Below are 12,036 nucleotides of genomic sequence, written 5' to 3'. Positions count from 1 at the left end.
GGTTCTCATTTTTCATTTAGTAGCTTCTGAATTTCCCCAAAATTTTCATCAAGCCAATACTAATGTTTGTGAGTATACAGGCCCAGATGGTGCTGTACATCAAACAGCTCTGAAAGCTGTTTATTCCTTTTCTGCTTCACTGTTGCCAACCATGTGTTGGCTCAGCTTTCCCTCCAAGACAACAATAAACTGTTTCTGCTTGGAAACGCTTTTCTGGCAGTCCTCTTGCCTTGGGGCTGCCACTTCTGTTGAATGTGAATGTTTAGCTTAGACAGGATAAGTCTATGATTGGTTCAGCACTTATGGCCACACAATGCCTTATGCTATTCTCACACCCTCTCTGTCTTTTCTCCTTACAATGACAAAGTCTATTAAATGCCAATGTTTGCTTTGAGTGTGCATGTATAAGTTTTGTTGCCTTTAAATAAACGGGAGACAGTATTGGTACGAGAATGCAATAGATGCATGAATCTTCAGTAGTAAGGGACCTTTGCTATTGCTATTTCTAACTCAGTTTCTCCCCAGGACTCCTTGCCATGTTTGATAGGCTATGCCTATTCAGGCATTAAAATCACCCAGAATTATAAACTTATACTCTTTTGGCATACTGTTTATGAGGTTTCCAGGTTTTCATGGGAATTTGCTTTGTCCTCATCAGGGGAGGGTTTACCATGGTGGAAGTATATACATTGATGATTGAGTTGTGACACTTTCTTGCAAATGGCAGTCAAATTGTAATGAGCCTGTTGTTCATTCCTTCAGAGAATCATATGAGTTTGTTGACTAGTTTAGATTTGATTGTAAAACCTATGCTAGGTTTACAGTAGTCCTTGCCACAATGACCACTCCTGAAAAATGTATATCCAGCTCCAACTTTGGTAAGCTGACGCTCATTTGCTGGTCTTGTTTCACTTAAAGCTGCTATTTGAGTGAGATCTCTATTAAGTTCTCTTGAAACAAGAGCTGTTTGCCTTTCAGATATATTGGGTTTTTTATTGTTCATAAGGGTGTGTATATTCCAGGTACCAATGATGAGTGAAATCATCTTGGTAAAATTTTTTTGTACATCTTTTTGTATTTCAACAGAGTAGGATCCCCACTTGCTTTGGTAAGCAGGTGGTAGGTTGAGTGATGCAGACAATTTTTAGGGCACCTTTTCTAACCCCTTTCTCATGCTAGGAGGAGAGCAGTATAATCCTTAAAAAAGGTTGCTCAGACATCCAGTGGGCTGCTTACTCTCACTGCTGCTTCAGTCCAGTCAGAAGATGACCCTATACTCTGGACAAGTTGTGTGCAGGGTTGTGACTACAGCTCCCAGTGTATTTCTACTGATGGCTGTCACTTATCTATCACCTCAGGACTTCAAGGTAGGAATAAAACAATAACATAACAAAAGAATAAAAAATGATAAAATGATACAAATGACGTCTTTTGATTCACATATAAATTGGATTTAAGTGAGGCAGAGTTGCTGTTATCAGTCTGATTCTTTCTTCCAGTCACTGAACCCCAGTGGCAAGACAAAAGTCAAGATGGTTGGCTGATGGCCTGGGATACAGTGGATGACTTTGATGTTTTTGATGTCTGACCAAACTGTAAGTGCTCCATAGCACCTACTTCTGGCCACTTTCATGGTAGTTGGAACAAATTATTCACCCCCACCTATTCCACCAGAGAAATGTTCACCAGAGAAATGTTCACATGCTTAGGGCAGATCCCCTGATTCAGTGATGGGTTGAAGGTCTATTAATCACTCTCAATCTGGTTTAGCCCATCTGCCAAGATGATTTAACAAGACATGGCTGCTGGGCATACTACAGTTTCTTGGAGCCACAGGTGAAAATTGGTGGCAAGTGGGCACCAAAGGAGGAGAGCAGAACTGAAAAAAGTTCTTGACAAGCCCTTACACCAGAGATATTTGTCTTCCCTGAACATCCCATACATCTCCTGTTGCAAGGGAGGTGTGCTTAATAAAGCTTAATGAAAGCTTTTTGAATGATTAATAAATCTATAATCTATTATCATAGTCAATCAAAGATATGTATGTAGCCTCACAACTGAACATAATGTATAATCATATTTCATAATATAGGCAGTACTTTTTCCAGTTTCGTTTTTCCATTTAGGTTGGTTTAACTGAACCCTTTTAAATAAGAGATTTAAAGCAATTTTAAGGGAGTCAGTGTTCAGAATAAGAATGGTGATGGTTTTGACTGGATGGACGTTCCATAGAAACTTTTTGCAGAGACTGGTGATAGATGTGGGAAGTTGCCCTTTTTGTCTATGAGTTGTCTTGAGTTTATAATGTTATATCCCATGTACAAAACCATTTTTTCCTACAAATATCTGTAGTGTTTTTTTCATTTCCTTTTTAACCCCTTTTGGCTGTAAAGAAAAAGGCAAATGTTTGCTCATGGTTCCTGCTTCAGCAGCCTGTCTTAGGACACATTAAAAGGGCCTAATCTGGTGCCAAAAAAAAAAAAAAAAAAAAAAGAATGGTGATAATCTTATTGTTCTCCTTTGTGACAGAACCAACATTTCTCTGTCACAGTTTCTTTTCTGCTATTTACAAAAAAATAAGATAAAAAAGCTGCCCTTGCTATCTGGTTGATCCCAGCTGTGCTGCTGAAGCTTCTTGGTCATGTAAGGACATAAATGTTCCAACTACATGGTGGGTAGGCTGCTCTTTATGGTTTAATGAAGACCATAAAGGTTAGCATGTCTTTCATCATATTATGCCTTGAAAACTCAGATGAGTCTATTTCTGTATGAAGATGATGGAGTCTTCATCCAGAGAAGCTAAGTACCACTCTGTTCTTGTTGTATACTTTTGCTATTAGGGCATAGTAAATTTCCTTTTTTTTAACCATTCAGTGACTTACAAATGCATTACTTCATCCCAATATCAAATCTGAACTAAGAGAATGCAGTATAAATCCCACCTGATCGTAGTGGATAGTCCTTGTGATATATTGGTGTAGTCCCTTTGCTAGTATTTTATTTAAGATATTTATATCAATTTTCATTAAGGAAATTGTTCTGTAATTTTCTTTCTCTGTTTTTGGTCTTCCTGACTTAGGTGTCAGCACCATATACGTGTCATAAAAAGTATTTGGTAGGATTCCTTCTTGCTTATTTTGCCAAATAGTTTTTAGTATTGCAATTTGTTCTTCAAAAATTTGATAGAATTCACTCGTGAATCCATCTGGCCCAGAGAATAGTTCATTGATGGCTTGGTCAATTTTTTTTTCTAAGATGGGATGATTTAAGTATTCTATTTCCTCTTTTGCTAACTAGACAATCTATATTTTTTTGTAAACATTTATCCATGTCAGATTGGACAAAATAGCTCCCAATGATTGCTTTAATTTCATCCTCTTTGGAGGTGAATTCACTTATTCATTTTTGATACTGGCAAGTTGATTCTCTTCTCTTAAATCAAATTAACCAATGCTCTATCTATTTTATTTGTTTTCTTCTTCTTCATAAAACCACATTCTATTCTTATTTATTAGTTCAGTAGTTCTTTCACTTTCAATTTTTTTGATTTCTCCTCTGATTTTTAGGATTTTTTTTAGGCTTTAATTGGGAAATTTTATTTATTATTATTATTTTAATTTTTAGAAAATTGTTTCCATGGTTACATGACTCATGTTCTTACTCTCCCCTTCACCCCTACCCCACACCCCATAGTCAACACACATTTCCACTAGTTTTTACACGTGTCATTGACCAAGACCTATTTCCGTATTGTTGATAATTGCACTGGGGTGGTTGTTTAGAGTCTACATCCCAAATCATGTCCACATCAACTCATGTGTTAAAACAGTTATTTTTCTTCTGTGTTTCTACTCCCACAGTTCTTCTTCTGAAAGTGGATAGCGTTCTTTTTCATAAGTCCCTCAGAATTATCCTGGATTGTTATATTGTTGCTAGTACAGAAGTCCATTACATTCAATTTTACCACAGTGTATCCATCTCTGTGTACAATGTACTTCTAGTTCTGCTCCTTTTACTCTGCATCAATTCCTGGAGGTCATTCCAGTTCACATGGAATTCCTCCAGTTTATTATTCCTTTGAGCACAATAGGATCCCATCACTAGTATATACTACAATTTGTTCAGCCATTCCCCAATTGAAGGGCATACCCTCATTTTCCAGTTTTTTTGCCACCACAAAGAGTTTAGCTATAAATATTTTTGTACAAGGCTGTTTATCTATGATCTCTTTGGGGTACAAACCCAGCAATGATATGGCTGGATCAAAGGGCAGGCATTCTTTTATCCCTCTTTGGGCATAGTTCCAAATTGCCATCCAGATCAGTTCACAACTGCACCAGCAGTGCATTAACGTCCCAATTTTGCCACATCCCCTCCAACATTCATTACTCTCCCCTGCTATCATTTTAGCCATTCTGCTAGGTGTGAGGTGGTACCTCAAAGTTGTTTTCATTTGCATTTCTCTAATTATTAGAGATTTAGAACACTTTCTCATGTGCTTATTGATATTTTTATTTCTTTATCTGAAAAATGCCTATTCATGTCCCTTGCCCATTTATTAATTGGGGAATGGCTTGATTTTTTATACAATTGATTTAGCTCTTTGTATATTTGAGTAATTAGACCTCTGTCAGAGTTTTTTGTTATAAAGATTTTTTCCCAATTTGTTGTTTCCCTTCTGATTTTGGTTGCATTGTTTTGTTTGTACAAAAGCTTTTAAATTTAGTATAATCAGAACTTATTACAAAACACTTTCCAAACAATTAAAACTAGATCTAAACAATTGGAAAAACATTGAGTGCTCATGGGTAGGATGAGTTAACATAATAAAAATTACCATTCTACCCAAATTAATTTACCCATTCAGTGCCATACCTATTAAACTACCAAAAAACTTTTTTACTGAATTAGAAAAAACTATGACAAAATTTATTTGGAAGAATAAATGATCAAGGATAGCAAGGGAAATAATGAAAAAAATTTGAAGGAAGGTGACTTAGCAGTACCAGATATTAAGCTATATTATAAAGCAGCAGTCATCAAAACAATATGGTACTGGCTAAGAGACAGAAGGGAGGATCAATGGAATAGACTTGGGGTAAGTGACATCAGCAAGACAGTGTATGATAAACCAAAAGAGCCCAACTTTTGGGACAAAAATTCACTATTTGACAAAAACTGCTGAGAAAATTGGAAAACAATATGGGAGAGATTAGATTTAGATCAACATCTCACACCCTACACCAAGATAAATTCAGAATGGGTGAAAGACTTGAATATAAAGAAGGAAACTGTAAGTAAATTAAGTGAACACAGAATAGTATACTTGTCAGATCTCTGGGAAAGGAAAGATTTTAAAACCAAGCAAAAGTTAGAAAAAGTTACAAAATATAAAATAAATAGTTTTGATTATATTATATTAAAAAGGTTTTGTACAAACAAAACAATGCAACCAAAATCAGAAGGGAAACAACAAACTGGGAAAAAAATTTTATAACAAAAAATTCTGACAGAGGTCTAATTACTCAGATATACAGGGAGCTAAATCAATTGTATAAAAAATCAAGCCATTCTCCAATTGATAAATGGGCAAGGGACATGAATAGGCAATTTTCAGATAAAGAAATCAAAAGTATCAATAAATACATGAGGAAGTAATTAGAGAAATGCAAATCAAAACAACTTTGAGGTACCACCTCACACCTAGCAGATTAGCTAAAATGATAGCAGGGGAGAGTAATGAATGTTGGAGGGGATGTGGCCAAATTGGAACATTAATGCACTGCTGGTGCAGTTGTGAACTGATCCAACCATTCTGGATGGCAATTTGGAACTATGGCCAAAGAGGGATAAAAGAATGCCTGCCCTTTGATCCAGCCATACTATTGCTGGGTTTGTACCCCAAAGAGATCATAGATAAACAGCCTTGTACAAAAATATTTATAGCTAAACTCTTTGTGGTGGCAAAAACCTGGAAAATGAGGGTATGCCCTTCAATTGGGGAATGGCTGAACAAACTGTGGTTTATGCTGGTGATGGAATACTACTGTGCTCAAAAGAATAATAAACTGGAGGTATTCCATGTGAACTGGAAAGACCTCCAGGAATTGATGCATAGTGAAAGGAGAAGAGCCAGAAGAACATTGTACACAGAGACTGATACACTGTGTTAAAATAGAATGTAATGGACTTCTGTACTAGCAGCAATGCAATGACCTAAGACAATTCTGAGGGATTTAAGGAAAAGAAAGCTACACACATTCAGAGGAAGAACTACAGGAGGGGAAACACAGAAGAAAAACAACTACTTGAACACTTTGGTTGATGAGGACATGATTTGGAATGTAGACCCAAAAGGACCACACCAATGTAACTATCAATAATATGTAAATAAGTCTTTACTGACCACACATGTTAAATCCAGTGGAAATGAGAGTTGGCTATAGGGGGTTTGGGGGGAGTTGAGGGGGTAAAGGGTAAATAAAAAACATGAATTATGTAAAAAACAAAGAAAATAAATGAATTACATATGGGAAAAAAATAAAAGAAGTGGCTGGAGCAGAATCTATTATGCTTTACAAGAGATAGAAAAAGGCAAGAGTAGCAATTGTGTTATCAGACAAAATAAAAGCAAAATTTTGCCTAATTAAAAGAGACAATCAGAGAAACTATATGCTGCTAAAAGGTATGGTAAGCAATGAAGTAATATAAAAAATGTTTATAGTAGGTTTTTCTGATAAAAAGCTAATTTCTCAAATATATAGTCAAATTTGTAAAAATAAGGACTGTGATATTGGAAATTTGGTGTTCCTTGAGGTTCTTTGAACTGATTTTGAGTTCCCTGGTCTAAACTTCCTGTGGACATTTAGGACCCTTTCAAAACTACATTTCCCATAATTCCTCTTGCACAATACAAGTGGGCAGGAAGTGTGATTACATAAAGAGAGGTATAAGACTCAGGACGTGATTGGGACATGTGCTTGTTCCTATGAAGCAGCTAGAGTGAAGGTATGGCGGGCATTTTGACTTATATCTTAGCAGTCACATGGCTTTCTTAATTACCAATATGGATTACAATAAACCATTAATATTTTACTTTATACCCTTCTATATTAATTTTATTTGTTACAAGACTATTCAATTGCTAAAGATATGAATAGGAGATCATTATACAATAGCAACACTATTGTAATGACAATCACCTGTGGAAGACTTAGCTACTCTGATCAATACAATAATCTAAGACAGTTTAAAAGGACCCATGTTGAAAAATGTTATCCACCTTCAGAGTGAGAACTGATGAACTCTGAGTTTAAACTGAAGCATTTTAACATTTTCTCTGTTTTTTCTTGATTTTTTGGCACTATAAATAATATGGAAATATATTTATATTATTTCACATGTATAACTTATTTGTCATCTCAATGGGTGGGGAAGGCACAGGAGAGAAGGAGAAAATTTGGAAGGAACTCAAAATTTTAAAAATGAATGTTAAAAAAATCAATGAACCACAAAAGATTATCAATAACGTTTTTAATTAAAAAAAGAAGCACCCCATATAGGATTGTGTCTCCATGTGAACCTCTGATGATTTTCAACCATCAAACTGGAGTTGGAAAACTCTTCCTGGATACTTCACAAGGATCTGCACAAGGGTTACATCAGTGACTACCTGAAATATTCCAAATGCTTTGAGAGGATTTATTGGCTCAAACGTTTCCAAACCTACAAGAAGACTTATCAGTGTAAATATCCAACAATATCCCCACCCAAAGACATTTATCAACCATGGTTTGTACAGATGCTCACCAAGACAAGGTCCAGAGAATACATATATTCTAGTCATCTCTAGGCAATTAGATTATTAAGGTTCTTTGTGGGAAGCCAATAAGAAAAACAGAATCTCAAACAGATAAAAATCTGAGACTCCTCTTTTGACCCCTTTTATGATCCATACCTTTCCTTATTGAAGGCTTTAAGCTCTTAGCAAACCATCAGTCAAGATGTTAACATTCTTCCCCTTTGGTCAGCAAACCAAGGCTGAAACCTTAGTTAACAGGAGCATTTTGCCCCTGAGAAAAGTATTCTCAGACTTAGCTTGCTGATAAATCATGTAGCTGAAAGTCCAGCCTGGTTCTTATCTACACCTTGAAGCTTCAAAGGCTTTTGTTTTGTCTATGTTAAAAATACAGCTCTGTGTACTTGTAGGAAACTATCCTTGTGCTTTTGGGTGAAAGGGAGTTTGAATTTCTTATATAATAAACTTGTGACTCAATGACACTTTGGAGAAGCAGCTATGAGTTAACAGTCAAATTTGTCTCCCATGTCTCGTTATTTTCTTATCAACTAAGCTGTCTTTATTGGATTATCTGGAGATGATAAATAGATCTTGACAGTTCTCCAATCCTTCTTCTTAACTGTTGCTCACTCTGACCAGATCCTGCATAGATCCCAGGGTGCTTTCCCTTCCAAAACTTCTCCTTGTTACCTGGCTTAGCCTAGGGATAGATTGATCAATCTCACACAATGGAGCTGATAGGGCCAAGGAAAACAGATCATTTAATACAGCCATCCCAGAAGTGGCATGGAGGCCTTATCTGAGGCTCTGTGAAAGTGAAACCCTTCCCAAATGTTCCCTGCTAGGAACCTTGCTGTGAAGCTGATTTTGGATGTGTACCCTGAGGTCCCTCACACTTACTTGAAGACTTGTGTCTGGGCTTCATGATCTCGATAAGTTCTCATGGGCATAACTCCAGGAACTCTCACCTCACTTCCTGTCACCCTCATATTTCTCCACCCTTCCTAAGGTCTTTCTCTGGAGATGAGGGCTTTAGGTACTTTCCTGTATCATAGTGAGGAGCTAAGTGGGAAAATTTTGGTCCTGGAACAGAACTGACTGTGTTACCATGTAAGTTTCTATGTTTTTAGGGACTGTGTGCAGGGATGGGGGAAGTTTGGTGAGGAAATCCCATTCCATTGGATTCCAAGAAGGTTACAGGGGTCAGGATTAGGGGGAGCTTTGGGTTGGACTGGTGGTTCCTGAGTAGTGGTGATTTTTTGTGGCTGACTTTTCTAGATAGGCTCTCTCTCCAGCCCACTCCAAACCCCTAAATTCTGTTAATCCCTTCATACTCATGAACCCCTATATCCTAAGTCTTGGGAATCTTCTGACCCTCAGAGCCTTCAATAATCTGGGAAACCTCTAGACTTAGGGTCAACTCCTATAAACAGGACCCACCCTGACTCTTGAGATTCTCTAGATCCTGCCAACACCTTGGCTTTTTCTGCTGCCCCATGTGCTTTGTTTTCCATATCCTTCCCTACCTTGGACTGGGATAGATATTGGGAGATGGTTTAGTATTGGGGTTTGAGGGAGTTTAGGAGAAACAAAGCTTTCTCTCCCAGGTGGAGCAATAAACTGTTCACCCCTGATCAATCTACCCCCATCTCTGCTTCATTTAGTGGAAAAGACAATGCTTACAGAATCAGGAGGAGGCACATACCAAGCTGGAAGGACCCTGAGTCTCAAATGCCAAACCTTTGGCTTCCAGTTCAAGACAAGTAAACTTGACTGGTACCTTTGGGCCTCTGGCCATGCCCTGCTGTTGTTGACTGGTCTGAACAGTAGTTCTACAGATGCCACTGAAGGCAGGATCACTTCCTCCAGAGAGGACAGCAGGAACCAATTTTTCCTACAGATTGTGGACCTGGGCCTCAGGGATTCTGGCCAATACCATTGTGCAAGGAGAGTGGGCAATGGAGACGACACTGACAAGCTGGTCTTTGGTCTTGGAACACATGTGATTGTGGAGCCTAGTAAGTGCCTCTACTCTCCTAGTTCTAAGGAAATCCCAAAGTTTCAGGTCACATAGTGAGTCAATGTTGGGACCCAGACCAGAAACAAAGTTCCTTATCTCTCAGCCCCCTCTTCCACCACATTATTCTCTGTGACCATGTGCAGCTAACATTCCAATCCTGAGCTATAATTCCTGGAGATGGATTAATAGATCATTAAAGGACTTTGGGGTCACATCATAATAAGATCCATGGACTTGAGATATACAGTAATGAAATCATGAGACTTGTCAATGCCAGTGATAATCAGAAGTTGGGAGAGTTAGGAAAGGGAAAGGAAAGTGTGGCTAGGGGGCAATATGAGCATGTGAGTTGGAGACATGGGAACCAGGATGAGACTGGGGTTTGGGGCAGGAAATGGGGCTGAGGTTTGTTTTTTACACTTACTCGGTCACATGAATTTGCATTTCAGCCATCTGGAACTAGGTCCAGATAGGTAACAGAAAGCTATTATTTGATTGCAGGACCTCGAGCTCCCCTGTCACCCAGTGTGTTCTTGGTGAGAAATCAGGATGCTGTGGCCTGCCTGATCAGGAACTTCTACCCCAAGGAACTCCATGTATCCCTGACCTCCCCTGGGACCTTGATCTCTGCTCAGAACCTCACTCTGGCTCCAATGGCCAGTGGCTCCTATAGTGCTATCCACATTGGCAGGGTTGGTGAGAATGATACAATAACCTGCTCAGTGAAGCATCTTGGGAAAGAGATACATATGTCCCACCAGGCAGGTATGAGTAACCCCTGGTTGACAGAGGTTTTGGGGAGAGGAAGTGGGGAAGAAGGATACATCAGCTATATCTGGGGAAGGGCATTATACAATGTTAAGTAAAATTTTAATCTAGGGAAAAGAATCCTAGAATTGGAATGTGTGTCCTATGATGGAAAGGAGTATCCTAGGAAAGGGAATCATTTACTGGAGATAAGAATCTTGGACTAGGGAGTAGGTTCTGGGTTGGGGCTATTAGGATCAGGACATGGACCTAGTCTGGAAAGGTGGTTCCTAACATGGAGAGAGAGAGTTGTGCCCTGGGGAGGCCAGTTCTGGGCTCACTGAGGATCAGAGTTGTGTTTGAGGATGTATTTCTAGTTTCAGATCATACTGGACCAGACATTAGGATTGACTCTGAGCTGAAACTGTCTTGCCCTGAGCAGGATATCACAAGTGAGTTAAAGATCCTTGTTGAAAATGCAGGGATAATAAGATTGAACCTGAGAGCCTCATAGGAAAGAAGAATGCAACAATGACTAGAAGGGGAAAGTGACATCCTGAAAATTACCAAAAGACAAATTTAGCTTTGATCATGACTATTAGGATTGTTCAAAAGTGGAATGGCTGTTTTAGGAGACCATGGGGCCACTTTATTGAGGCTCTTTCAGCAAAGCTCGGATGACTATTTAGGGTTATGTTGGGGAGGGAATTTCTTCTGAGGAATTTTAAAATTCTAACTAATTCGAGTAATTGACCACTCAATTGACCACTGAATCTATAATTTTGCTAGTTTCCATGTGTCCTACTTTGATAGTGGCTCAGAGTGACAATAATCCCAGGTATAGACTATGATAGTCCATAACTTGGGTATTTTGAAATTCAGAGTTCAAAGTGTATAATGTTATCCAGGGCTCAGAAAATGTAATATCACATAAACTGAGCTTTCCATCTCTTTCATAACTCACTCTTTTGATAATTATTCCTCACAAAGATTGCTCCAAACATCCTTCAATACATATTAGAAATGTAGAACTGAAAAGACTTGATAACAGATTGAATATATGGGGTGAGGAAAAGGAAAGAAATGAAGATGGTGCTAAGGTTGTGAATTTGGATGTCCAGAAGGATTGTGATTCCTTAAAATAAATAGGAAAGATTAGAGGAAAGGCAGGTTTAGGGGGAAAGAAGATGAGTTCCATTTTGGTCATATTCTGTTTGGAATACCTAGGAAACACTTAGTTGGAGTTAGAAGATTTAAATTTTGAATATTGTCTATGGTACCTATTAGCTGTGTCACCTTGGGCAAGTCACTCAAACTCTCTGAGTCAGTTTTCTCATTAATAAAATGGTAGGTCCTTATTTCACCAGTACAAATATTAAAATTGGAACAATACAGAGAAGATTAACATGATACCTGCACAAGGATGGCACTCAAATTTACAAAGCATTCCATATTTTATATATATATATAT

At 38.1% G+C, this 12,036-nt stretch overlaps 1 protein-coding gene and 1 non-coding gene across 2 annotated transcripts in view; both read left to right on the top strand.

Moving 5' to 3' along the window:
• Positions 1–12,036, top strand: part of LOC123242163 (Ig heavy chain Mem5-like) — a 140,468-nt gene that overhangs the window by 127,707 nt on the left and 725 nt on the right. The window contains exons 4-8 of the mRNA XM_044669713.1: positions 1,359–1,367; positions 8,858–8,908; positions 9,463–9,816; positions 10,320–10,583; positions 10,949–11,017. Coding sequence (XP_044525648.1) covers positions 1,359–1,367; positions 8,858–8,908; positions 9,463–9,816; positions 10,320–10,583; positions 10,949–11,017 — 747 coding nt within the window. The remainder of the gene's footprint in view (positions 1–1,358; positions 1,368–8,857; positions 8,909–9,462; positions 9,817–10,319; positions 10,584–10,948; positions 11,018–12,036) is intronic.
• Positions 11,917–12,023, top strand: LOC123232684. Its single transcript, XR_006505211.1, has one exon. It is a non-coding gene; the product is annotated as a U6 spliceosomal RNA (small nuclear RNA).

This window comes from Gracilinanus agilis, chromosome 1, assembly GCF_016433145.1.
Source record: "Gracilinanus agilis isolate LMUSP501 chromosome 1, AgileGrace, whole genome shotgun sequence".
NCBI classification, from domain to species: Eukaryota; Metazoa; Chordata; class Mammalia; order Didelphimorphia; family Didelphidae; genus Gracilinanus; species Gracilinanus agilis.
Note: the sequence above shows the minus strand (reverse complement) of the source record. Positions and strands in the feature narration are given on the sequence as shown.